We start from the raw sequence: 27141 nt of genomic DNA on the forward strand, positions 1-27141 counted from the left end.
TGTCTACCATCCAGACTCAGAGTCATGTGCCCCAGTTTAGACACCAGCACATGACTTTTTCTTGCCTCAGTGATCAGCTCCTGGAAGGCCAACCCGCCGTTAAGTAAAGCCATTTGTAAACACTGATCCAGGAGCAGTCTTGCCCGACGCTCCCCAAATTGGATGTGCGTTATGGCATGGAAATCCCATCTGTTTCGAGATCTGTGGTAAAAAAAAAAAAAAAGTCGCACCGCGGGCTTCCTGCTCGTGAAGCCCTGCTGATGTCACATGACTCAGTAGTGTTGTTTGAGCCGCGGAAGCGAGTTGACAGTCAGGAGCCGCAGTGAAAATGTCCGCAGGATGCGGCAAAGTCTGACCTGCGCGCAACTTTGGACTGCAGCCATATTGGACCGAGACGCACGGATCGACCGATGCAGAAAACATGGAGTAAGTTGTAAGTTATTTGAGTAAATGTGTTCTCTGTGCTGTAGGTGGACAGTCAGTACGCATCAAGGAAGTTAAAACTTTGGTAGGGGTTTAGGTAAAACCCGGAATGTGAAGGTGGATCGGAACGGCTCCAGAGAGCTGAGATCACATTCATAAAAACTCCTAATTATTAATTTGTACATTTGTTTGGACTGTAGCCTACAGTATGGCATCGCTACAAATAGCTACGCTATGGACTGTACAAACAGGATCTGTATTTGTCTAATGGTATCACAACTGTCTGAGTGCAGAAAGATGTGTCCCAAACATTGTAATCTTTTGGTATTGTTGAAACCTCTATAGATGTTTATGTACATTTACAGCTTACCATTACTTTACATACAGTAGAGATCAAGTTGTTATTATTTTAAGAAGATCAAATGCTAACTCTAGGCGTTTCAAAAGGGTCAGTATAGGCATGGGCAACTTTGATAGTGGTTAGGGATTTTTTTTTGTATCTGTAAACAGTGTGTGTGTGTGTGTGTGTGTGTGTGTGTGTGTGTGTGTGTGTGTGTGTGTGTGTGTGTGTGTGTCTGTGCTGTGACATGCTTGTGTGCACATGAATTCGAAACCCACCAAGAGATTAGCCATATATTATGTGTGTCACAATATTTTCTGCCTTTTTAAGCTGGTGAAAGTATACCAAAAAGGTCTATGTTTTGAATTTCAAATGATAATTGGGATATTTTTGCAAAAGAACTTTCATGATGTTCAAATCATGCAAATCGTTCTGAACATGGTGATATATAATTCTCAACTGAAGAAAAGTCCGTTCCTCTACCTTGTAAAACGTTATTGCCCTCTGTGACATGGAGGCGCAAAAGAAAGTCCAAGGCAATCTACCATTTATACAAAATCTAAAGGCCTTTAGGCTTTGGGCATGGCAAGACTAAAACCAAATAACCAAATATGAAATAACCAGAGAGTTTTCCAAAGATCACCTGCAGATATCAGTCCTACAAATAAGACCCAAGCAGTGCTTCAGTCTCCATATTCTTTATTGTGAATATGTTAATGTTTTTTAAAATTACCTCTGGAGGACAGTGAAAATGAAAACTGGCATCAGTTGTCATAGAAGCTACAAAACAGCAACTTTTAAATGTGAGAGCGCTGCTCCTCCATATCTGCTGTGACTGATAGTGTCCTGGAATCTCCCACAGTTGTATCTGTGACCTTACCCGAGGTCATAGATAAAATATGAACCTCTAAAGAACATTTATTTTAGGTAAAAAGGCGAGGGACTTTGGGAAAAGTTTAACTTTTACACAAATTGCTCCACTGGCCACTGTGTTCACAAGGCAGAAGTATAGGTAGGCCCAAATCAAAAATAATTTCCTCATCTTTTCAGTAACGGCAAATTCATGCACCTTAAGAGATGGTTAAATTTTAATGTTCACATAAATTGATTAGCGTTGAGAGTGGGTGTGGAGGGAAATGGTTCTGGGTAGAGCTGCAACGATTAATCGATTAATGGATTACTTGTCAACTATTAAATTAATCGCCAACTATTTTGATAGTTGGTTTGAGTAATTTTTTAAGAAAAATAAGTACAAATTCTCTGATTCCAGCTTCTTAAATGTGAATATTTTCTGGTTTCTTTACTCCTGTATGACAGTAAACTGAATATCTTTGGGTTGTGGACAAAACAAGACATTTGAGGACGTCATCTTGGGCTTTGGGAAACACTGATCGACATTTTTCACCATTTTCTGACATTTTATAGACCAAACAACTAATCTATTAATTGAGAAAATAATCGACAGATTAATCGACAATGAAAATAATCGTTAGTTGCAGCCCTAGTTCTGGGATGCCTGAACTTACTGTTACCTACTGGCTTGGATATGTCTATAAGTCTTCTGGAGGTCTTGTGAGCCTTGTTCAATGAAACATCTGCCAACTTGATAACCCCAACGAAAAACCCACTCCCACTACAGCTGGACAAAATTAATATCATGATAATCATAAAAAATTATATCAATATTGATATATAATAATATTTGCTTACATGCAAAACCATGTCAAATTGATGCTCATCACACTGAACTGCATAGTAGTATAAAGTATGATAAAAAATGTAATTAGTATTTGCTTTTTTACCAATAATTTACACAGTAGAATTGTCTATCACAATAACTTGAAATCATTATTTCATCCCAACATGATTCTAGTGAAAGATGATAAATTATATTATTGAATTATTGCCCAGCTCTGCTCTCACCCATCCTTTCCTCTAGCATACAAATTAGGTTTCTATGTAGGTGTGCTTCCAAAATAGCACAAGGGACAGTCACATCAGAGTCTGTGTATTTGTAAGTAGGTCCTGAAGTCGTGGCTGCTCCGATTTTCCAACTCACTCCCAATATACAAGTGCAGGAATTTCAGAAAAGCAATATACATTTTATTGGGGATTCTTTGCGTAGTGAGTGCTGTTTCATAATTTTATCAGAGATCCCATGTTGGCAGATAGTAGTTCTGTCTTTCCTCTCTGCCTTGACATTCAAGGTTTTACCAAGATCCCTCTCAGCTGTGACTTGTAACATTCCAGACCCAGAGTCTTCATAAAATCTCTCCCCAGATTCAGGGCTTTAGAAAATCCATTTCTTCTTCTGGCATCCGCTGTGGCAAAAGGTTGTTTTACTCTTTAGCTCAGTGCTTTTAACTTTTCTTTATAGCATTGCACATCTGGAATGGTTGGAGTAAATAGGACACTACAGTGAAGCAGGACAGGAGTGCATCTGCCATCCAGATGAAGTGCCTGCTGATAGCCAGTGAGAGCGCCGAGGTTCTCTTCTACTGGACTGACCCAGAATTTCAGCAGAACGTCCAGGAGCAGTATGGGGCATCCCAAGAGGAGGGCCAGAGGGTGAGGAGGAGGAAAATAACATTTAACAGATACTCTACATGTGGATTTTAATAAGTCTCTTATAGGTGATTCTTATGGATTGTTATGAGTCCCAGTCAGTACGTCCTAATCTCTAACTCTAAATCCCACTTTTCTTGGTACTGTTTGTGTCGTCAGCTTCCAGCCTTTGAGGACAGCATCAACACTCAGTTCGCTCCCATCATCATCTCCTGCAGTACCATGGTGGACCGGCTGGGAGACAGCTACGCCTGCTTCACCACAGAAAACAACCACACCTATGTACTACACCAGGTAACACATGACCCACCCCGAGAAAACTAGTTTGTCCTGACATATTTCCATAGTGAAGGAGCGGATGGAGGGGTGGTATTGAGAGAAACACACACACACACACACACACACACCAGGTTTACCGTACAACTCCATTGACCCTATCCCTTCTGAAATGCCTGTGCTGTATAAAGCAAAGCATTGTGATCTAAATGCCCCTTTTACAGTGAAGCTTCACTTTTCTCATGTGAGTCTTGTTAAGGAATGAAACCAGGCTTTGTCCTTCTGCACCACATGATACAATGATGTCGTCCAAACACTTGACATATTTCACGTCCATTTGGTTTGAACAGCCGACTTCCATTTGGCCTCTCAGGTCTTTCTCACGCACTTATGTAGTCCTTCAGTGCTCATAGAGAGCTGGATTGAAAAATGAAACTCAACAATAAAATGTTAATTTCTTTCTTGCAGTACAGCCATTTTCATTTTATTTGCTGTTGTATTCACACACTTGGGTAGATGAAAGCTAAGCGGGGCATTTTGTGTCTATTCCAGTTTGACGAGTGTCTGTACATTGCTGTGAATGGAGATGGTGAGGAGGGAGAGGATGATCTGAGGAGGAAGATCTATGTGATGAAGAAGATGATCGAGGTCCTGTTTGGCATGGTCACCCTCAGCAGTAACCTCCTCAGGAAAGAGTATGTCATGTTCCCTGGTTGCGTGCCTGATATCAGTTACATTGAATGTGGTATCTGATGGATATTAGAGTCCTAATGAAGTGTGTTGTTTGTCTCCAGACTGCGACCTCAGGACACGGAGCAGAGAGCCAGGCTGTGGAAACACCTCCAGAGCCTGCTGGAGACCTACAGCCACCTCCGAGAGAATGACCAGAGCTTCTTAGTGGAGGTGCAGTACTGCTGTGTACAGCAGGAGTCGTCACTTTTTTGGCTTGTGACTTCTAGAAATTAAGGGCTGCCTGTCATTGTGCATGCAGAGAGTAGTAAACTCTCATACCAAATTAATCTTGCTGTTTCTTTGTAATTATTGGAGAAAGCCTAAAAACACATTAGAAATACTTTTTTCATATTCTGTATTTTATCTTAGCCCATAGGTTGATTTCATGGGAATCTTGGGAAATTTTTGTTTAATTTGGTTTAATTTGGGTGGAACTCCCCTTTAAAAGGCCAACATTTCAGACCATATTGTCTTTCTGTGAAATTGTGGAGTTCCTTCTTTCATAGCCTGCCATAAATCAGCTGTGCCAGCTTTCCCACAATCCTCCTTCCTCATTCCAATTTGAAAATCCAATGTGTACATGTGCTGTGGCAAGTATGATTTATCTTCAGCGCTCACGTCAGATGGCCATGAAATCATCATCCACACCATCCTCTTCTCTCTCCCCCTCACAGGCGGTGGAGAGGCTGATCCACCCCACGCTGTGTGAGCAGTGCATCGAGTTCCTGGAGCGGCGCTTAGTGCAGCAGCTCAACAGCAGCGTGGAGAGAGCAGGGGAGGAGGTGCTGCACGCCTTCATTCTGGTGCACACCAAACTGCTTGCCTTCTACTCCAGGTACAGTCAATAGAGATGTTTCCATAAACCCTTCCATAATTTGTTCCAGAAATAATGTCCACTGCTCTTACTTTGCTTTCATGCTTTGCACATCCACTTCTCATTTGTTTCAAGCGATTGAAGAGTTTTTTTTTTTATTTGTTGAAGATTTTATCTTGTTCCTTCTCTTTCTTCTTCCCTTCCTCCCCTCCCTCCAGTCGCAATGCTAGCACGCTCGCCACCTCAGACCTGCTGGCCCTCATCATCATGGCACAGAATATGTATCCTAGCAACGTAGACCTGGATGACCCGGGCCCCGAGGTAGGAATTGCTGACAGTCGCTCTCAGAACACTTTTAATCGCCTCGTGCGCTCTCTGATTGTCTCTGTGCGTGTTTGCATGTGTGTTTGTTGAGGATGTGGAGAGCACGTCTGGTTCCGGTCCTGAAATCTTCTACACCCCAGAGCCTTCCCCTACAGACCGAGACAGAGACTCCAGCGGTTCAGGTAGGTTGTGCAGAGCCTGTGCATGTGCACGTGTGTATTTGGTTATTCCTATTTGTACCAAGGCAAACAGCAGTAACAGCTTTTTGCGTGTTTTAATAGTCCACGGTCATGACTACACTTATTATACAAAATATCCTCAGAAATGTTATTAAACGGGGCGCCCTGGTGGCTCACCGAGTAGGGCGCTCTTTCTCCCATACCTTCCTGTCTCTCTCTCACTATATCTCTCGAATAAAGCATAAAATGCCAAAAATAAAATCTTTAAAAAAAAAAAGAAATGTTATTAAACGATCTTCCAATAGTGTTGAAGTCATTTAATCATGTAGTTACTGCTTTTGTATGCCAGTATAGCTGTGTTTCATTGACTCGTTTTCCTTTTTTTGTGTGTCACCAGACAAGCCAGGCAGAGGTGGTATTCCTGTGTTTGAATTTGTGGACCCAGACATTCAGGTAAGAGTGTGATTCAACATCTATCCTTAAAAGTTGGTGTGGATGTATGATCTGTAATACTTTACATGAAATCAAGCATGTGCCTTTGCCCTGGACTAAGACCTGACTGTTGTGTCTTCAGATGGCAGAGGACAGCTTGCAGACTCTGGAGGTTCCACCCCCCGACCCTTCAACCCCACGCAGAGTCTTCTTAGAGGTCTCGCTCAAGGAGGGCCTTTATCCCATGATGCCTCACTCCATGTACTGTCTGCCGCTGTGGCCTGGGATCACTCTAGTGCTGCTCACTAAGGTTTGTGGATAACCTCACACACCCACATGCGTAGATACCTGCTCATTCACATGCTTACACACACACACACACACACAAACGCATGCAGTCCTCAGTCATTTTCCTCTCTCCCTCACTTTCTCAATCTCAATTTATTGTTTTACAGCCAGTAGGGGGCACACTTATATCATCTGTAATCATGCCTTTATTAGAGCTCATCACTGACGAGAAACACAGTTATCTGGACTTGTTTAACTAGTACCATTTTATGCAATATTCATAGCATCTAAGTATCTTCCCATGTTTAACCGCCCCACCATCTTTCTCTCTCTCTCTCTGTCAGATTCCCAGCAGTGGAGTGGCCATGTCAGTGTATGTGTTCCTGGAGGCCTTTGCCAAGCTGGAGAAGCGTTTAAGTGAAGGCCAGGAGGGTTCTGCTGCCACGAGAGGTCAGCCTGCTATACACGACCTCCGCAACAAACTGGATAAGTTCATCAAAGTCCTGGGGCCCAGTGACATACAGGTGTGTGTATATTTACATTATCCATAAAGTCCTTTAAATAAATTATTTTTTGTAGGAAAGTGTTTTCTTTACCCTCATCTTAACTTAAAACAGGACTGAAGATCCAAAAAAAGAGAGGTACCATGTCTAAATGATCCCCTGCCCACCCAAAATGGCTACAAAGTTTTTGTGTGCAAGTGTTATTGGAATGCAAGTGATTGATGAAAGAGTATTTTCAGTTTTACAGTGGACTTTCAAAGAAAATATGTGTTTACTCCTCTCTTTTCCCTCTAGTCCGCTCAGCTGCAGAACGTGTGGACAGAGTTCAAGAACCGTGCCTTCACCAGAGGAGGACCAGGCTTCAACAAAGAGTAAGTCCGCCACTGCCCTCTACTGGCCGGGATGGCTCATGGCAAATCTGCTGGGGCGAGCCTTTGGATGATTCTGTGCATGTGTTTGTTTCAGGCTGATCCCATGGTGTAAGAGTATGAAGACCCAGCTGTGTGGTGTGTACCGACAGTGTTTCCTCAATGAGAACTTTGGACCAGTAGACTTTCCCCAGCGCCTTTCCCCCAGCCTGCAGGAACGAGCTCAGACTATGGTGCAGTGTGTATCAGACCGCTTCACTTCTTATTGCACCTTGAATGTGTGTTTTTATCTTATAACACCTGCTATGTCGCATAAGCCTGTCTATATAAAGCTAGTCGTAGCAAAAAGACATCTCTTCATTCACCTACTGCACCAAGACAGTCCACATGTGTATCCTTTATTGTCCCTGATTGTCTGTCTGTGCATCTTCTTTCTCCTTCTGTCTCTCTGTCAAACTGTTTCTCTGTCTCCCTCCCTCTCTCTCTCTCTCAGGGAGAAGCTGATGGACTGGAAAGACTTCTTGTTGGTGAAGAGCAAGAGAAACATCACCATGGTGTCATATCCTGTCAGCTCAATAATCCTGTTCCCTGGGATGCCATGTTGGGGTCCAATCTCTTTAGATAGCAGGGGACAGCGGATATACACCCAGTTATAGCTAAGGATGCTTCACACAAGATTAAAACTGCATCTTAATATAGTTCCTCCAATGCTCTTCTGTAAGAGTTATGTAGTTTAGGGGGTTCAACAAAATATGGTGCATGATATAGGCAGAGATAAAGGCAACTGTTTCACTGATTAGTCCTAGAAGTGATGAACTTGAAAGCTTTAAACATTGTCATCCTGAGTGTATTGATCTTGACCTAGTTACTCTCACTTACCTGGAGGATTTCCCAGGTCTCATCCATTTTGTCTGTGTGGACCGATCCACTGGCCAAATGATCGCCCCGTCGCTCAACATTACAGAGCGCACCACCTCTGAGCTGGGGAAGGGGCCGCTGACACAATTCATCAAAAGGAAGGTCAGGCTTTGTGCTCATCTTAGAGCCATTCAGTATTGCCTTGAATGACTGGTTGATGGATTAAAGTACTGCAAAAAATCTCTAACTTAACAAGTCATTTAATCCATTATTGAGTGTTAAATATTTATTTTTCTTAAAACAAATTAACTTGTTTCAATAGTTTTCTTGAATCGAGTGACATTATCTTGATACTAGTGGTGTGATCTGTCATACCACATGTTGTCACTTCTTGAAACAAGCGAAACTGCTTTGGAAAAAAGTTAAGTTATTTCACCCCATTGGCAGAGTTTAGAAGATTTGAAGACTAAATACAAGACTACATGAGTGGTTTAGAAGGACATTTGTTTGTAGTGTAGGCTGCTCTTTGCAGTGTCCAGGTATTTGCATGGTTGGTTTTTATGTTGCATTCACAGTTTTGTCCATGTGCAACATCTGTGTTTCCTTGTGCTGTACCGAAGGTCTGGGGTCTAGTCAGTACGACACGGCGCTATCTCCAGAAGGGTTACTCCACTGTCACGTTGCGAGATGGAGACTTCTACTTCTGCTACTTCCTCTGGTTTGAAAATGAAACTGTAAGTTACTGACATGTAATGTTTTAGTATTCAGTGATAAAAGTGTCAGTTAACTACCCTGGAATGATGTTCACATCAAGAGCACAGCATCATATGACTGTGATCTGATCAATCAGGGCTATAAGCTGGAGGCGGTGGAGCTGCCCATCCTACCTGATGACTCCGCCCCCATCGGAATGCTTGCCTGGGACTACTACAGGTAAACAACTGCGCTTTGCAAAAATAGATGTAATTCATCCAAAAGAGAGCATTGCAGACTATACAAAGTCATGTATCTTGTAGGAAGCTGCTGCGGTACTACAGCAAGAATCACCAGGGTGAGGTGGTGAAGTGCTATGAGCTGCTGACAGTTCACCTGGGGGTCATCCCCACCGAGTACATCCTGCAGCACTGCAGACAGCTGGCCAGCAAGCTGTGGGAACCCTCCCGAAACCCACTGCTGTAGACACATAGACACACTTGGACTGAGCCGTGGCGGCCAAGGAACATATTTGTTGCATTGCCAAGAAAAAACATATACACTGTAGTATATTGATTTTATATTGTCCCATGTGTGAAAATGCCTAATGATATCTCTTACAGTACAGTTATGTACATGTATGTATTCCATGTTTCCATACTTCCATATTATTGGGTTGTAAATCCGTGGTAAGATAACTTGACCTAAAGTGACTGATTTTAAGCACTCTAAACCTTTTCTTTAACACCTTTTCTGACAGTATCACACTTAAATGTTTTGTAAATTGTAATATATTTTTGAATTGTTTGGTTTCCTATTTATTAGTAATATTTGGATTTCGAAGCTAATACTGGTGGCACATTTATTCGCTACTGGTACTCCTGGTGTCACGACTAGTAGGGTTAGACTTTACCACTCATCTGTTTTGTTCGGCATGTTAATTTTGATAAGAGTGAAACATGCAATGCTAATTATGTCTTTCTCAATATTGATTTGCATTTCAAATATGTTTTTTTTTTGGAAACAAAAAGTATAAAAAAGTATCACATTCTGTTGTTTATTGATTCATTGTAAACAGAAATTGAAACAGTTCAACCATTGACCTTGTGCATTTCACCAAACGAAGCCATTCACCATCACTGAGATGTTCCTGTGCACATATGTGTGATGATATAATTATTCATCCATATGACAATTACTGTACTTGAGTGAACAGCTGGTGATGTAATGAGTTGCTCGATGAATTCAGAGGAGAAAGGCTTACGTTAGCCTCTCTTCAATCATGAGCTTGTCTACTCTCTCACTGTGTCATTTAATTTGCTCATTCATAGCCCCATGTGCAGACTGCATGTGTTTTAAAGGTCAACCAGTGCTGTATAGCATTCTTCCAGCAGGATACTGCGGTGGGTGGGGGTCCCGTCACACAGGCTCAGTGAGAGGGAGGAGTGCATGTAGAGTTCATTATATTATCAACCTCTGCACTGCTGACTCACAGTGCTCCTGTGAGGTCGGTCACAGCTCCTGCAGCCACCAGATCCCTCAAGAAGAGTTTCTCAGCACTGACGTCATGCACCACCTGGTAATCAATACAGGAAGCCATGAGACAATCTTTGGAACCAATACATGAGGTTGATGCCGCATCTTAAAACTTGCACCAACATGAAACGGTGCCCTAACCTAAACTTACTTGAACCTTCATGGCATCCATGCGTATGGACTCGTAGTAGTGAAGCCTGGCCTCTGGGTGCTGCATATCGTACCCAAACCCAGCCAGGCTCACCTGGTCACACAGTTGCAAAGCCATCACCACAGCACTGGCACCTAGTGTCGGCACCATCTGCATGGGGAGAGAAATGCTCTTTCATCTTACAGTTTCTACAACCAGTGTAAGCACCATCCATTCAGCAGAGGACAGTTTTGTTCCAAAATGAGATGTTTGCCTTTTTGAAAAGTGTAACACCAGCTCTTACAATGATTGACATTTTCAAAGGGTAGTGGGTAACTTAAGTCCTTGGTTGAAAAAATCCACAACAGGCATATAAGATTTTGGAAATTAATCATTCTTCATGTATCAATACTGTGTGTTGGTATTTGGTACTCAAAGCATGAGGATAAAAATGTAGAAATAGAACATTTGGGTCAAATTAACAGAAAAGACAGGTGAGATACATCCTTGACAGATACTTACATCCTAGACAGACTGAATCCAACAGGTAACATAATATAGCACATGTATGTCCACATGAAAAAAGGACAACTGACCTTTCCCTGGTTCACAGTATAAGTCTGTAGGACCTGGCCTGTCTTGTGAATAATCTCTGGGTGGAGGATCCGGAAGTTCTCTGGTCTCAAGGGAATATCATCCACCACCTCCCTCCAGAACCACATTTTGGACCAGAAGCTCTACCCAACAGAACATAGGAGACATAGGAGAGTGAGGCATTGAATGAATACATGAGTTGCTGTGACACTCATGGTAATTTTCCATTTTGGTTTTCAATTTTTCCTGTGATTTGGGCCCACCAGAGGTTGTTTGGTGATGACAGAGGTGAGCCAGTCCAGGTCCAGGCTCTTGAAGACCACTAGAGCCACCATGGCGGTCTCTCTGTACTCATGAGGAGAGTGGGGGGCTCCCTCTGGGTAAAACAGGCGGATGGTCGTCCTGGAGCCGGCATCTCTCTCAAAGCCAGGCACTGGAGCATTGTTCAGCCTGATGACAAAGAAGAAAATATTAGTATGAAGTGATGGCATGACGTAAATAAATCATCTGGCTTTGTTTAGATTATATTGAGTTGATATAGTGCTTACAAAACTGACGCTTGATGTGCCATGCAAGTACAAATGGAACTTAAAAATTTGAGCACTTGGTAGTTCTGACTGTCATCTCCATACTTTTGCCCTTAACCTCATTCAAATTCTGGCCATTGAGAAAAAGATGAAGTAGCAGCCTATAGCAAGATATCCTTCAAGTTGTGTCTGTCCCTGACACTGTCACACATACCTGATGATGATGTCATACTGATCTATATGGGGCCCAAGATGGCTCCTGTGAAGAACCCCTCCGCTGCCCACCACCACACATCGCCTGCAGCTGCCCTTCTTCCCCAATGAGGGAGGCAGGCCAGGCTGGGGCAGAGAGGCGAGAGCCAGGGCCAGATGCTCCTCGCTGCCCTGGAGCCCCAGAGGAGGGGACAGGTCCCAGAGCACGGGCCTCTCCTGCTGGACAAACACAGGGATGTCCAGGAGACCCGTGGAACAGGACAGGGACCTGAGGTGCTCCAGACACCATCGAGGCTGACAGGGGCCTGACAGCAGGGAGGCTGAGCGGTTCAGTAAGACCTGAGGAGAGCGAGGCAGAGAGATGGGACGAGAGAGGTTGGATGAGGCTTAAAGTATGATGTAAAATGATGCAAACACATGCATCCATACCAAATCTTTGGGCTGCTGGTAGTCATTGACAACTGTCAGCTTATCCAAGGGGAGATAGGCTGGAATCAAAATAGCTGAGTAGCATCCAGTCAACAGCACCAGACTAAGGGCCAAATTCTTAGTCCTGTATGAGAGAGAGAGAGAGAGAGAGAGGACTGATGAAGCTGCTCTAGGAGCTTAAATAACAGACACTCACACAAACAGACACCTGCAGAGGCGTACCTGCTGAGGAAGAATTCCCTGGAGTCTGGCTTCCTGACCTCTCCTGGTCTTTGAATGACAGGCGTTGGTGTGGAAGTCTCTGTAGCCTCAGGCAGCAACAGAGAGCCATCGCTTGGGTCCTCCACACTCAGGTGATTCAGCGTCACCATGGCAGCTGCACCTCCACCTGACATACACACACATTAATGGACTCATGGTGATAATTATAGTCTAAACCATTTTATAAGACAAATATCACCAACTGATATCGCTTCTCTCTAAATATAACGAAGACTGTCTTTTCAAAGCCACAAAAGCAAATATTTCCAAAGGTTAGAGGAAGAACCTTGTAAACTCTCTCACTGCCAGATATGAAAAGACAACAAACACTGTCTTTTGAAACTGTGACTACAGATTGAATCCTCTCGAATGCAAATCAAGGGGAACATGAAGCTGACTGATATGAACAAAAATAACTCACAGCCGGCCTGAAAGAGATTTCAGCCGATAGTTAACAGTCTGTTCACCTGCGCTCCATGGTTGAGAGGGAGGCAGCAAGATGCCTGTTCTGCTCAGTTAAAATGGCTGCTGCTGCTTCCTACCCTGCTGAACTCTGCCTCTTCCCTCGATAACATGGTTAACCATTAACATGAACAGGAGTGTGTTTGTGTGCCTGTTCATCCAATAAAAACAGAGAAAATGAGCAAGACATGGGAAGTGAGAGAAAATGTTCAGAGTGTGCTCAAGAAACTTTGGATGGAACCTTAATGTGCATTTTGAAGGATCTATTGATATTTTGAATAGGAGAATAAGAGAATATGTGCCAATCTGAGCATGTTTGCATACATCTAAGCATGTACTAAGTCGTTTCCCTTTCGGGTGTATTGGCTGAAGTTTTTTCATGCAGTCTGATATAACACACACATTCTGATTGGTGTGTATTTTTATCCACTGAGTCTACTGTCCATCTAGGTCTTAATTTATATCCAAACTGACTCACTCAGTCAGATTTATCATATGCTGTAGTGTGGTTTTGCCTTTCCTGGCTCTGTGACTTTTGCATATGGATCATGTGCGCAGCCTTTGCTGCTTTACACATTCATGATTTCAGAGAATATTTCATTCATTTCATTTTTTTTGTGTTGATTTACTTTAAAGCAAGTTCCCAAAGCTGGACAGTGATTGATTGACCGTGTGGTATGAAACAGGTAGGTATTTACAAGGTGTCACTCCACAGTAATGAAACATTTATAAATAACATAATCCCCCAAAACAGTGTGTTTAAGAGGGCTGTACTCTTGTAAAAGTGAAGTATGCAGTGCTGCCGCAACAGGAGTGAGTAAAACCAGGAGCCATGTGGAATGAATGCACTCTTAGCTCATGACCTGAGTGTGACATGCCTGACGAGTTGGCTGTTCGTGTGTGTGACTGTGTGTGTGTGTTTGTGTGTGTGTATGCCTGAGAGAGAGAGAGGAAAAGCAGGAGAGAGAGAGAGTAGGGCTGATGTCACTAGCAATTACACACAAACATACATGCACGCACACACACACACACACACACACACACACACACACACACACACAAAGTGCACACACACCTGTTTGCTGGGGTAACACAATGTCCCACCATGAACCCAACATTCCAACTAGGAAGCCTAAGACCACTGGGCTTGCAGCACTGCTGTTTAGAGAGACTCACAGTCAACCCAGTTATCTGGCACTTTTCATCTATTTGTTCTTGCTCCAGATTATTAATAACTGTTACAAAACCTTCAGCTGTTGCAAAATCATAGTATTGCCTGTTTTTTTCTGTGTATCTCTGAACAATTCGTGCAACCAGGGATGGAGGAGGTTGTGCAATGGGCAACTAATGTGGCCAACAAGAAAACAGACATGGAGAAGAAAGCTGAGGTAGGTGAAAGAAATCCTGCTAAGTGCTGCCAAAGGTGACATTTGTGATGACAATCTATATATATATATATATATATATATATATATATATATATATATATATATAGACCTCCTTAAATTAAAAAAAAAAAAATATATATATATATATAGCAATATCCCTTATATTAACTATGGCTGTCTTAGAATAGCAATCACTAAATTATATCACCACAGTGTGCAGACACTCATCATTTTGAATGGTTTTGTTTGCTTTTTGGCAGTTTATAGCACACTATAACATATATTATTTGTGATAGAATTCATGGTAAAATTATTATTTCACAAAATACTTTACTGGTGTCAGCATATGTATAGGGATTTTACATAATGACATAGGTCTGTATTTTATATTGGTTGTTATAATCTATAAGGTATGTCAACATACAGGTCAAGCCTCCATGCCTAAAGAAGAATCATCAATGAGTATTAAAACATCCATGTGCAGACACATTGAAAGAAAAGACCAGCACATACAGATACAAATAAAAGGTCTCTCAGTATAGCTACTAATGCTGAAATAGCTTGTAGCTTGTTAACTGTGTTTGCCATCCTGACCTAATGTGCTGGACCTGAGTTACATTTAACTTGACCATATCGTTAACTGTCAGAATTTCTTCAATAAAACATATTTTTAGGACATTATATAGACAAGGAATTTTTACTTAAAGTTGACTTAACAGTTTTGACTCCTGACCATATGTTTTACCATTAAAATGCATGTACATAACATTCCTATTCCATTGCGTTGCTCATACAATGAACTTTATGCATCAAGATGTTGGGGAAAGGTTATCAGGATTCAGTGTGTTTCTTAAATCTTGCCTCATATTTTGCAGATGTAATATTGTGAGTCCCTTCTTGTTGCCATACTAACTGACTGTTCCCCTTTATTATTGTCTAGCATTACAACTAATCTCATGTGAAACATAATTACCATGACAGCAAAGAGAGATCTAACAGAGATCCAACAGAGATCCAGCAGAGATCCAAGGTATTTTCCCATGGCTTGCTTCAATGAAAACTTATTATAGACACATGTTTCTGGTGATCAAAGGGTTTTTATCCACCATATGTTTAGCCTTTCACCTGGAGTGTGGCAGGTATTGTCCACCAAATCCAAATCTTTGTGGTTGTCTTTATTCATTTGATCTTTGTTGCATGCATGTTTATTTGTTGAGGGCAGCGTCACAGGGCAAGGGCACAGGCGCTTGAACAGATAAAGACAGAAACATCAGGACAGGAGGATGAGAAGAGTGAATCCAACAATCAACTTACTAACATCAAGGTAAGGCAGAAAAGAGGAGATAACACTTGCTCCTCCAGTCGAAGAATTTGCTACTGAAAGACAAATTCCCCATGTCATTACTTGAATTATGAAGAACAGTAGTTTATTGGGAACATTCCTTTATAAAATGACCAAAGCCTAGATGGCACTATGCTGTGAATTTAGCTTGACATTATCACCAGCATCGCCTGCTCTCAGCACCCCTTAGCCTACTTGGCACCTCTTCTTTACAAGCCCACAGCCCCTCTCCCATCCAGGCAGGCATATGGTTCTTTTTGTACTTTAATATTGGCCATGTCATTTCCCAGGCAGATGAGAGAGTGAGGAGGATCTCCTCAGACCTACGTCGTGAGATTTTGGACCTGGGCGGAGCAGAGAATATCACCGAGCTGTGCAAAAGGAAGAAGAAGAAGACCAAGAAAAAGTCCTCATCCAGGGTGTCTGTGGAAGTGCCTGTGGTGAGCTGGATTCTTACAGAAACCTGATTTTCATCTGCACAACAGAGAGCTATAATAATTTAATCTCTCTGTCCTACTCCTCTGTGTTTGCATGTGTGTTTGTGTGTGTGGGACAGTTAGGGCCTGTGGATTCTGAAGAATTCATGAATGCAGCCATTCAGGGCGAACTGAAAGTGGTAGAAAAATATCTGGCTGACGGTGGGAACCCTAATGTCCATGATGAGGTATACACTTCCTGTGTGGCAGCAAAACAGATCCATTTTACCCTGCTGTCAGGAACAGTACATTCAAAACAAATGGTCACCCATTGCTGGACAGCATGTCAGTGTTACCATATTTATAATAATTTATAATGTACTTCTAATGTATTTCTCTCTCCAGTTGAAGAGAACAGCACTGCATCGTGCCTCTATCGAAGGACACTCTGCAGTTGTCCAAAAGCTTCTAGAAAAAGGAGCTGATATCCACTTCAAAGATCGGGTAAGACATGCAAGAGTATTGCTTATTTTTTTTAAAATGATGATACGATTGGGTCAGATTATCTTCCAGCCAGAGGTTTGGAGTCAACGCTGCTAACAAAATGGGGCCATCCTACTGTGTTTCAGCTGGACTCCAGAGCCATACACTGGGCCTGCAGAGGGGGAAGCCTGGGAGTGGTCAAAGCTCTGCAGAGCCACGGGGCTGACCTGAATGTTAGGGATAAGGTGACTGTGTGTGGGAATTTGTTCATGTGTTCACCACAAACCTGTGTAGCATATGTCTCATACTGATGTAATATTCAGATAATAGTCCTGTGTGTGTGTGTGTGTGTGAGAGAGAGAGAGAGAGAGAGAGAGAGAGAGAGAGAGAGAGAGAGAGAGAGAGAGAGAGAGAGAGAGAGAGAGAGAGAGAGAGAGAGAGCAACCCAGTCTTAGCATATGTCTGTGTCTGACCTGCAGTTGTACAGCACTCCTCTGCATGTGGCCACAAGGACAGGCCACACTGACATTGTGGACTACCTGCTGTCCTGCGGTGTCAAAATCAACTCCAGGGACAGGGTAGGCAGCACCTTTGCAGTGTGTTTCATACTAGTCATCATCTCCATATTTCATTTCTGTCATTAACATATCATGATTGTCTCCATATCCAGGAAGGGGACACAGCCCTGCACGATGCAGTGCGGCTCAACAGATATAAGATAGTGAAGCTGCTCATAGTTGCAGGAGCAGACACAAAAATCAAAAATCATGTGAGTTTTTACACCTGCTGTATGGTCTGGTTTAGCGTGAAGATGGCGCCGAACGGTGGTTATTGATTAAATGTAAGAGGCGAATACATGCTGTGGCTTATATATAGGCAGGTGTAACTCCACAGTATATCTCTCTATATGATCCGTGTTGCTAAGGAACAGTGCTAACTGTGTGAGTGTGTGTTACAGGAGGGAGTGACGGCGGTGGAGCAGGTGAAAGAGTGGCAGTTTGACACCATGGAGACCCTGGAGAGACTGGAGCAGCTGAAGGAGGTGGGACTGGTGCCGCCTGAGAACACAGCAGGAGAGGAGTGATTAGTGCAGCAGAAAGCTAAAGAACAATACTGTGCATATGAGACTCTCATACAATGAAAACTCAAAGCTTTCCATTCTCACTTTCTATGACTGTGTGATCTATTGTCAAGTTAACTGCTTAAAATGCGTCTCAGGTTCGTAGCATATAGATCACTAGATCCTGATTTCTCAAAATACTTACACTCTGTAATTCCACTGTAGGTCTGTGTAAATCATATTTGAGTATGCATCATCTTATAGGCATGAAGTAATGTATGCTCTCGAGAAAATCTGCCTTTCTAGGGCATGGCTGTTAAAGCTCTGAGATTAGTGTGAACTCTGACACTGGAGAATGTCAGCCTGGATGCAACTGATTCAAGATGATCTGCTTAGCTTAAAAAAAAGGAGAAAAAAGCATGTCAAAATTCCTATGAATGAGGGAAGCGCTGTTGAATTCCTCAAACCTTTTGCCATGCGTTGGCTTTTGATATTCCCTTTTAAAGAGCTTTATAATCTGCAGAGCTCCCTTGTGGATGGTGACTGCTTAAGATTATGTTTCATATCTGATCTACGCCGCATAGTATTAATTGATCGTGCTGTAGAGAAGTAGCATTTGAATATACATGAAGAGCTCCTTGTTTTATACAGGCTACAGGCAAGCCCAGAACACACAGTAGCATTGTATTTGAGACTTCAACCGAGGATAGCAGAGATGGCTGGTATGCCTCCAGTAAAGTCAGGGATTCAAGGGAGCTCAGTGGACATATTTTCCCTCTATCATCAGTGGCTCAAATGTTCCTAAGGGAGGTTGGTCATTCACTTTGGGACAACCAACAACTTGCTTCCTTGCTCACACTGTGCTTGTTTATATGCCATTTGTAATTATGCATAATTCACACAGAATGTAATTGTCAGCACATCCTGCTCAGCAAATATTGTGCTGCTGCTCTATTTATTATTTCTCATATTGTAAATGTAAAATGCTGTTGTTGTTTTTTTCGTGCAGTCATGTTAATCCTCTGTTAAAGGCCTTAGTGTTTGCTATAGATTAACACATCACATATCAGCCACACACCATATTTCCTGTTACCAGCAGGGTCATGTCAACAGTTATGGACTTAATCATATCACATGTCAGCCGTGTTATCTCCCATTCTGTCACACTGACCCCAGACAAGAATATCATTCATCAGGGTTCATGTATGAGATGGAAAAACTGCAACACTAAAACAGACTCCTCTCTTCTCTCCTCTTGGTTGGGTTCATGCATGTTTTACAGCTTCATCTCTGTTACTTCCAATTCCATGAGAAGCCAACAGTAGCTGCTGTGCTGACATGTTGCTGCGGGCTGGGGTACGCTGCAGATCGGGAGGGGGGAGGGGAGAGCAGGAGGGAGCTACTTAATGCAGTGTAGCAGCCAAACCAGAGGAACCTGTTAATCCACAAAACAGTAGTCTTTCCTACAAAACGTCTTGTGTTGTATCTCTGTGTTGGAACATCGGAAATGGCTGCATTACCCTTTCAATTTGAACTGTTTACCCATAGTACTGTGTCCAATTCCAGCGCCATTAACGAAGATGCTCCTTTTTCCACACAAGATTTTATTAAACACGTCAACCTTTTACCACCGATGTGATATATAATCAAACCTATTTCAAGAGAATGAGTAGATACTGTGTAGTAGTCTTCTATAAGAGCACTCAAAGCAACATTATATTGTTACAGCAAAAAAAGGTAACCATGGTAATGATATTTTCCAGGCAGGTGAAAGGTCCGGACAGGCACGCTGTTGAAGCACCATTTGTTTTCCTGTTGGATTCTAGTATATTCCATCCCATTCAGGCAGGAATGTGTAGGCAAAGAAGGATTGAGCAGGTGCTGTCAGTTACATAGTGGAAAAGACAAATCCCATTACATTTTTTTGAAATACGGCATATCAAACACTTTGTACATACTTCACAGCAAACATCAAGTATCGTCATGTGCTTGTGGATAGTTGTAGACTGAAGCATGCACAGGTCTGCTTTTCTGTGTCTAATATTCTCTTCAGTTTCTCTGATGGTACACTGCAGCAGACTGCAGTATCAAGGGGGTCTTCAAAGCAAGCAACAGTACTGGCCCACAATATTGACTATTGATTTTTTCTTCAGAGAATATAATGATGAAAACCAGTGACTGCAAGAATCCAGAGGCAGAGGCTGAAAATTGAAATTTCTGTATTATTTTTTCCATTTTGCCTTAGGAATATTTACAATGGAATCTCATACCAATTCCCTGTTCAATCTTCTGGCCTTTTGGTTTTCTACACCGCAAAGGCCCATGGGATTGTCCTTATTGATTTGTCTTTATTGTTCAACTGTAAGGAATAACAAATGTTACGCTGGATGGATGACAGATTAAAGAAACCCAAGGCTCCCTTACCTATAATATCAGCGGATTGTCTTTGGTTGAGGCTCTATAGAGGCAACCCTAGACAAGCCTCGTCTACGAAGAAAGATTCTGTAAGGCCTATTAACTGTTCAAGTACACTGAATTGATTTGGTATCACATAATAGCTGTGATTGGCTGTCATGGTTACTAAATTGTTAACATCTCACAATACCCGACTACACTGTCATAAATAACTCCACACCATTATGTGCCACTAATGACCAATAATAACAGTAGGAGAGTATTGTTGGCAAGTCAGTACAAACACTATCATTATCATTAGATAAATATACACTTCACAGAAAACCAAATAAACTGGAATTAAATACTCTTACATATCTGATTTATCCATTCTTTCATTCAGTTGCCTCAACTAAGGTCTATGTCACTAAAACAATGCATTTTTTTCATCATTATCATGATTATTTAACAGGTGTGAGGATGTCCTTTGAACCGGATCCCTCAGTTTGTACAGAGTCAGATGCGTGACAATTATCCAGCAGAGTCGAATCTCCTACCCGATGATTTCCACTGGGAGAGCTTTATTGGAGTGAGGAGAGCTGGACTCGTGAGTGATGGGAACTGTGACTCGTCATCAGCTCAGCAGCGTGTCTCTTAGTGTGAAGGCAATCTTCAAACATACCACTGTGCCTCAGCTTCATTAGGATGACAGACCTCCTTCCTCCCTCCTGCTACTCCCCCTCAGGGCAAACGATGAAGAGGAGGGGGGCAAGAGAGGGCGATGAGCATCTATTGATTTTGAGACACTCTTAAACCGTTACTCCCTCACCAAATCTTCTTTAAGGCAAACGTGAAAATTGATCTTCTAAAAGCAAAAATACCATCAGTAAAATGCATTCATTGAGTGATAAAGTTTGCAGCAGCACTGTTAATTGAGATGAGATATTAGAAAGTATCACTCTGCTGTGATGGATTGCAGCATTTTTTGTCAAAGGTGAAGTAGTGACTAATCATCTCCAACACACAGACTTAGAACTGTACCTCTCAGCTAATGCAGGAGAGAACCTGCCTTTAAACTAGCCAAGATGTGCAATAACGTGGTAACGAGGTTTCCCTTATAGTCAGTAAAATGAGAGAAAGCGAATTATCCTAGAGCAATACACTAAGACACTGTTTATGAGGACAAGAAGCAGAATGAGAGAAAAACAGCAGCATTTGCTGCTTGCATGATTTCTGCAGTAAAACGGTGTGCTTCAGGGCATTGTGCATTTCAAAACAGTCACACAGAAATCCGCTGTTTCGTCACATTGCATGTGAGGTGCATTCCAAGCTGCTGTGAAGGCTGAGCAAGGAAGATGCAGTGAAAGACAAGAGAGAGTGAGAAAGAGAAAAGAGAGAAAGGCGCAGAGAGGAGATGGAGGGGGGGTATACAAGTACACATCCCTGAGGCCCTGCTGGAAGGTGCTGGAACCCTGACCATGTCTCCTCCTGGGTCACGGCGGTCATAGTGCCAGACTGCGAGCGTTGGAGGCTGAAGCCTGCGCCCGCTGCACCACTCCCGCACACTTCTCTCTCTTCTGCAGCTTGTGGTTTTCGAACAAACCCTCATTCCGTGGGACACCATGAGCACCATCTGGGAACGTCAGTAACCCTGAAGGTGCGGAGACAGGCACAGAATGAAGGATACAATGAGCAACCACACACACAGAGACAAAATAAACATCATGCTGGATGAGCTGTTCCAGACAGACTTACCGTATCCCTCGACACGTCCGCTTTTGAATTCTCCCTCAAACCTCATGCCATCATATCGACTGAAGACTCCTGTACCTTGGAACTTTCCCTGTGCAAATTCTCCCTCGTACCTGATGTAGTGAAAAAAGCAGAATAAGGTTAATAAAGGTGTGGTGCCGGTGAAATTTGGCAACCTAAAGATAACAAACACTCTCTTTTTCTCTGTCCTACACACACACACACACACACACCTCGATCCATCTGTAAAGAGTAGTACACCAGAACCATGGAAGAGTCCATTCTCGAATTGGCCCATGTAGCAGGTTCCATCCTGAAACTTGAGCTGGCCAACACCATGCCTCCGACCTGAGAAAGACTGAAACTTCAAACTGAGGCATGAAACACAACAAATCCTTTCAAGACAAACGGTCATTTTGTCAATCCTAAAGATCTTCCTTCCATTTGCCCCTGGACAGTCCTTTCCACAGCTAGATGGGTGTCATCGTGCTTCATCTAACCACTCAGCCTCTTACGGATTAATCTCTCATAATAGTATGTAACACATACATGTATGGGTCTACCATCTGATCAGATCATTTATCAGATGGTAGGGCATGCTATTTCAACCTGCAATGCGACTCAGGGTTTCATATTCACTTGATACTGTAAAGCCGCTACATATGTCACATGAGTCAGTACGTGCTGGGATTTAAGTATCCTTCCCCCCCCTCTGTCAGCTAAAGGTTTACTACTGAATTAGGAGTCCCATCTGCCTCCTGCGCGGTGGGAATTACAGCGCTCTAATCCACCAGATTTTTTAGCAGGGATTTCTACTTTGGGATTTAGACTGTAAAAAACATGCAAGGAATGTACCTATGTTCCTCTCCTTGCTGCCTATGAAGCTGCTGAAGTTTAACCATGTCAGTATGTATGGTGCCTGAACCCTTTTTAGGCAACTGAAAACTAACACACACCCTCAGTTGCTACACCTAGAAGAAGTTGTGGAAAAATACAACCCAACTTCAAATTCCATTGATTGTTAAGTGTGCAGGAAAACATGGGCAGTTAAAATGGTGTGAACATTTGTAGTGACCTACCAGGTGCCTAAAATCATCATCAATCATACATTTGTCAAATACAAAATAGAAATCATTGGATGCTGTAGTTCCTTGTGGGATGGGATTGATTTGCTTTCTCAACAGCAGCTGACGGAGCACTCTTCTAAGATTTCCTAAAAGAGTCCAAAGTCTAATCCTGAAGATTTGACAAAGCCAGAGCTGGTAAATCTGGCTGTGTTCGTCATGGGTTGCCAATGCTAGCTAATTAGGATTTGGCTTAATAGCTTGAGCTTGTATGTCAATAGCATCACTGTGTGTGTGTGTATGTGTGTGTGTATGTGTATGTGTATGTGTTGAAGCAGAATAAACTTCCCTGTAATCTTTGCCACAGGTGAAAACCTTGACAAGATATTTCCCTTTCACAGAATAATTTCACTTTTTAGTATGCATACCTACATGTGCGTTCATGAACAGTAATCCACCGGCATATGGTGCATCAGGGATTTGTAGTTACAACTGGTGTTCAGACTTTTTTTTTTTTCGCTGGTGTCGCCATAATAACAAATGGTCAACTTATTACAAACTGACTGAAAATTAATGACCATGGATGCAGAAAAATAACATAATCACGGCGCACGTTACAGCACTTTGTATGTGCAACAATGTAATTTAGGCAAGATTTTCAAAATGAAGACACTTCACTACACTAGAGTTCCCAGCTGGTAAGTAAAACGCCTGGTCTTATCCTGGGCTGATGATTTAATGAGCATCAATGCCTTAAGCGGGCAGAGGAGGTTGTTACCTTAGCTAATGGCACGAGATTCACTCACTTAAGCTGTTACCGTTGCTAATGGGCGATGCTCTCCTTTCATTCTCCCCAGTAATGGCTGTGAGATTTTCCATTTAAACTCTTATAAAATATGGTCATGGTCTGCCTGTTCCTTAAGTGCACACATGAGGCCATGTGAGACACTGAGGACAGTCAATATTAGAAGTCGATGTAAAGGTAGTGATGTAAACTAGTGTAAAGGTATGTGTGCAAAAAATCATTATTTTACAAAAGTGAAATATTGCATTATGAATTCTTGACACAGTTCAACTGCAATTAATTTTGCAGGAAATATATATCAATATACTATTTTACTATGAGATGGGTTGAGTTGGTACCTGCACTGTCACATGCAAGAATATCTATTTAGCAAATCTCACTCTTAATCCAAACTATCTGTAAAAAACATAGAATGCATTTTTCCAATCTCTCTGTCCCCCTTCACTGCCCTTCACTCAGCTCAGATTATCCCTGATCACTGATAGTACTAACCCGCATTAGAGAGACACATGCAGAGAGTTAGATGATGTCTTAGAGGCACATATAAAGGCTAGATGTATAATGCTGCCAGTGAAAGCCAGTCTAATCTCAGTAGCTGCATCGGTGAGGCTGACAGACAAACTTCATTTAAAAAGAGAGAAGGGGGGGACTGTCTTGCCTTCTTTCCACTCGCCGTGGTACTCTTCCCCACTGGCATAGGTGAAAGATCCTCTGGTCAGAGTCATGTCGCCCCTGCTTTCAACACACAAACACACACACACACACACACACACACACACACACACACATTATATAGATGCAAGAGAGTTGAAGAACAGATCTATATCGCTGACAGGCAAACAATATTCAAAGATAAAATCCACCACCCAAAAAATGTAGGCTATATTTTATTCCTATAATGTTGGCGAGATCATTCAGAATTTGAGAATTTGTGTTAATGCCGTCAGCATGCTCGGGGGTGTTGGGGGGGGGTGGGAGGTGGGAAGGGGGCTGTTTCTTCAACCAGAGGATAAGGGTTCAAGCCCCTATGTTAGTAAGCATCTGCCCTCCTGAAGTGTCCTTGAGCAAAACACTGAATCCTGGGTGCTATGGACCCTGACCTCTGACCTCACTTTAGAGGGGGGCAACTGAAAATAGAATTTACCCAAAGGAATCAATAAAATATAATATTATTAGTATTAATACATGCACATATCCCTGACACAAATTACATGGGTGCTGTCACAGTGTCTACAAGATCAGCGTCCATGGAGCAGCAAGAGAAAGTGTCTTTGGGACATTATCGGCCTTTTGCTGATGAGGTAAAATTGCCAGTATAGCCGGGTATTCAGCTACTACTTACAAACAAACAAGCTAATTGACATATCATAATTTAGCATTCAATTCAATCGGCCAAACGAAAGAAGAGAGATGTCCGTGTTGTATTTCTAAACCTGGAAAATGCATTTGGCTCAGTATCACACAACCTTAAGTGAGCAGCGTTTGTAGTACCAAACATCATCAAAAATTTGCTCAAAGCCTATTTCCTGGACATCCAAATATGAGTGCCTGGATTTTCAGCATGAGCAGTATGGAGAGCCCAGTATAGAGTGGTTCTGGGATGCCAGAATTTTTGTGTTGAGCCTTCTGGAGGTGTCCAATTCACTGAAACATCTGTGATGAGAGCTGCTCAGTTAATAACCCCAAGGACATACGTTCTCACTCATCCCCTTTTCCTCTAACATTCAAGCCATGTTTCTGTGTTGGTGTTCATCCAGGTTTAACAGCACAGGGGGATAGTTACATCAGATCCTGTGTACTGTTAATTGTCAGTTGTGAATTCAGTTTAAGGGTGGATGTCCCCTTTAAAAACACAAAGTAACCCAAGCACTTGGGCAAAATGCATGAATATTCTGTGACTGGAAAGACTGGAAAGCATGACTGCTGCATGACTACACACATACAGAAAACCCTATTGCTTAAGTGATAATTCATTTTAAAACGATGATTAATAGCTGCCATACTTTCTAACGTAGTAGTAATGTCTGTATTTTAGAGAATGGCAGTGAGATGTAATTGTACCCATGTTGCCGCCCTTGAATGAATTATTCATCAGCTCACATCAACACTAGAACAGGGACTGTCTACTCCATCGTAAATGTCCAACTTGTGAATAGGCCTAGCTGTCAATATGTCACGATTAGTGCAAAGCCTTTACGTGTGGCTGGAATATCGCTTCTACTGACTATCTAATCGATTCTAGCCTACAGCGGACTAAAGCACAAGTCTGATAAGCAAAAAGAAACAATGCCCAACAAAGCTATCATTTACCTGTGCGCTACGTTTGCCGTGTCTGGAGCATGGAAACCACCTTAAACGAGCAGAGGGCGTGAAAATGTGAACATACCGGCTGGGAAACGTATGCTGCCTTCAAGTGCTCCTCGTAAGTTGTCACACATTCAAGTGCCTTTGGTCGGAAATGATAACAAGATGGACCCTGTGACAAAAAGCATTTTTTGGTGGCTGTCGTTTTATTTTAGATATCAAGAGGCACAGCTACCTTGTGCTGCAGCGACAGAATGAAAAGGAGCAGGCTAAATGTCACCAGGCGGCACTTTATGTTTTAATTCATTTATTAAAAACAAAAATATATGAAAACGTTAAACAAATAGTAAAATAGACACATACAACAATGCTAATTTATTACACAGAGAGCCAAACCTATATTATTGCTTTATTTGATTGCTATATTGATGCTTTAGTTGTTGCTCTCCGCCCCCTAAAAGTCACAATTCAGCACCTTGGGTGTCACAGAAAATTACCTCTATTTACTATGCTTTCACGTTCGCGTTTATGCGCTTTCAGCTCATAATTGCAACATTTCCGACAGCGCCTGAAGGCGGCATTACAACAGCATCACTGCACCCTGACCGCCGCGCTGTTTCATTGCATGACTGTTGTTGCCTCTCATTGAAAACTTACTCTGATTGGCCTAGTCTGCTACAGCACAGAGACGGTGGCAGACATATTTATAAAGGGTAGTAAGGGAATTTTCTGAACCACTTGCATAATTAGGCTATGAAGCAGACTTAGATCCATCATAACAGCCAACAGGACGGGTGTAATTAACTTTCATTATTTGATTACAACTAAGTGTAGTGTAGGGCACATTAAGTATGTGTATAAGTACTGTTAGGGGAATTGGGTTTCAGCAAACATGTTTACTGGCCAAGGCTGACGAAGAAGATAGACATAGAGATTTTGTTTTGGTCAAACACGACTCCATTTTAACTAAAACAGACAAATTGGCTTGAATGGACTACACTATTTACAGTCTTAGATATTTTTTTACTCAAGAATTGGCCTAAGTATTGTTCAAAATATCTTTATAGGCTATTGTCAAATACATCTGAATAGGAGTACAATCTAGTTTAGATTGCAATTTTCATTATGTAGGCAGCAAATAGGCTATTTAAAGGGACATCATTATGAATTCGTGCATGCTTCAGAA

At 42.2% G+C, this 27141-nt stretch overlaps 4 protein-coding genes across 6 annotated transcripts; 2 read left to right on the forward strand and 2 right to left on the reverse strand.

The window, feature by feature from the left end:
* The first annotated feature begins 289 nt into the window (after window positions 1-289).
* hps1 (HPS1 biogenesis of lysosomal organelles complex 3 subunit 1) lies at window positions 290-9837 on the forward strand. Of its 2 annotated transcripts, none has more exons than XM_071526609.1 (18): window positions 290-426; window positions 3141-3331; window positions 3488-3622; window positions 4157-4299; window positions 4399-4507; window positions 5011-5171; window positions 5369-5471; window positions 5566-5656; window positions 6051-6106; window positions 6228-6395; window positions 6718-6897; window positions 7171-7247; window positions 7342-7482; window positions 7738-7803; window positions 8120-8264; window positions 8723-8836; window positions 8953-9035; window positions 9119-9837. In XM_071526609.1, exons 2-18 carry the CDS (start codon window positions 3215-3217, stop codon window positions 9279-9281), a joined length of 2052 nt encoding a protein of 683 aa, XP_071382710.1. In that variant the 5' UTR covers window positions 290-426; window positions 3141-3214; the 3' UTR covers window positions 9282-9837. The 2 variants fall into 2 exon arrangements, with proteins under 2 accessions (XP_071382710.1, XP_071382709.1); XM_071526608.1 differs by having other exon boundaries at window positions 7738-7802; window positions 8113-8264.
* Window positions 9838-10284: 447 nt separating this feature from the next.
* On the reverse strand, window positions 10285-12595 carry st3gal7 (ST3 beta-galactoside alpha-2,3-sialyltransferase 7). The gene is made up of 7 exons (XM_071526629.1): window positions 12447-12595; window positions 12225-12348; window positions 11797-12134; window positions 11319-11505; window positions 11058-11198; window positions 10483-10632; window positions 10285-10371 (listed from the first exon to the last, which is right to left on the reverse strand). Exons 1-7 carry the CDS (start codon window positions 12593-12595, stop codon window positions 10285-10287), a joined length of 1176 nt encoding a protein of 391 aa, XP_071382730.1.
* A 1671-nt stretch (window positions 12596-14266) lies between these two features.
* Window positions 14267-17660, forward strand: ankrd2 (ankyrin repeat domain 2 (stretch responsive muscle)). The gene is made up of 8 exons (XM_071526584.1): window positions 14267-14335; window positions 15968-16117; window positions 16234-16341; window positions 16499-16597; window positions 16723-16821; window positions 17056-17154; window positions 17247-17345; window positions 17535-17660. Exons 1-8 carry the CDS (start codon window positions 14267-14269, stop codon window positions 17658-17660), a joined length of 849 nt encoding a protein of 282 aa, XP_071382685.1.
* Window positions 17661-19256: 1596 nt separating this feature from the next.
* On the reverse strand, window positions 19257-25996 carry morn4 (MORN repeat containing 4). 2 transcript variants are annotated; one of them, XM_071526618.1, is made up of 5 exons: window positions 25962-25996; window positions 24310-24383; window positions 22016-22130; window positions 21786-21895; window positions 19257-21681 (listed from the first exon to the last, which is right to left on the reverse strand). In XM_071526618.1, the coding sequence occupies exons 2-5, from the start codon at window positions 24374-24376 to the stop codon at window positions 21533-21535; spliced, it is 441 nt and encodes a 146-aa protein (XP_071382719.1). In that variant the 5' UTR covers window positions 24377-24383; window positions 25962-25996; the 3' UTR covers window positions 19257-21532. The 2 variants fall into 2 exon arrangements, with proteins under 2 accessions (XP_071382719.1, XP_071382720.1); XM_071526619.1 differs by having other exon boundaries at window positions 24310-24386.
* Between the last annotated feature and the right edge of the window lie 1145 nt (window positions 25997-27141).

The sequence above is a fragment of the Centroberyx affinis genome, unplaced genomic scaffold (assembly GCF_046629955.1).
Source record: "Centroberyx affinis isolate AG114_WGS23_722 - 3 ecotype Tasmania unplaced genomic scaffold, CSIRO-AGI_Caff_v1 ptg001434l_1, whole genome shotgun sequence".
In the NCBI taxonomy this organism is placed as follows: domain Eukaryota; kingdom Metazoa; phylum Chordata; class Actinopteri; order Beryciformes; family Berycidae; genus Centroberyx; species Centroberyx affinis.

Bases quoted from the DNA above. Each gene is read 5' to 3' on its own strand.
- hps1 (XM_071526608.1), top strand. From the start codon at position 3,215: ATGAAGTGCCTGCTGATAGCCAGTGAGAGCGCCGAGGTTCTCTTCTAC. The intron at 6,898-7,170 runs GTGTGTGTATAT...TTTTCCCTCTAG, and splicing joins TGGGGCCCAGTGACATACAG to TCCGCTCAGCTGCAGAACGT. The intron at 8,837-8,952 runs GTAAGTTACTGA...CTGATCAATCAG, and splicing joins TCTGGTTTGAAAATGAAACT to GGCTATAAGCTGGAGGCGGT.
- st3gal7 (XM_071526629.1), bottom strand. From the start codon at position 12,595: ATGGTGACGCTGAATCACCTGAGTGTGGAGGACCCAAGCGATGGCTCT. The intron at 12,349-12,446 runs GTACGCCTCTGC...TCTCTCATACAG, and splicing joins AGGGAATTCTTCCTCAGCAG to GACTAAGAATTTGGCCCTTA. The intron at 11,199-11,318 runs GTGGGCCCAAAT...TCTGTTGGGTAG, and splicing joins TCATCACCAAACAACCTCTG to AGCTTCTGGTCCAAAATGTG.
- ankrd2 (XM_071526584.1), top strand. From the start codon at position 14,267: ATGGAGGAGGTTGTGCAATGGGCAACTAATGTGGCCAACAAGAAAACA. The intron at 16,118-16,233 runs GTGAGCTGGATT...TGTGTGGGACAG, and splicing joins TGTCTGTGGAAGTGCCTGTG to TTAGGGCCTGTGGATTCTGA. The intron at 16,598-16,722 runs GTAAGACATGCA...ACTGTGTTTCAG, and splicing joins ATATCCACTTCAAAGATCGG to CTGGACTCCAGAGCCATACA.
- morn4 (XM_071526618.1), bottom strand. From the start codon at position 24,376: ATGACTCTGACCAGAGGATCTTTCACCTATGCCAGTGGGGAAGAGTAC. The intron at 22,131-24,309 runs GCAAGACAGTCC...AGTCTTTCTCAG, and splicing joins CCACGGCGAGTGGAAAGAAG to GTCGGAGGCATGGTGTTGGC. The intron at 21,896-22,015 runs GTGTGTGTGTGT...TCACTACATCAG, and splicing joins CTCTTTACAGATGGATCGAG to GTACGAGGGAGAATTTGCAC.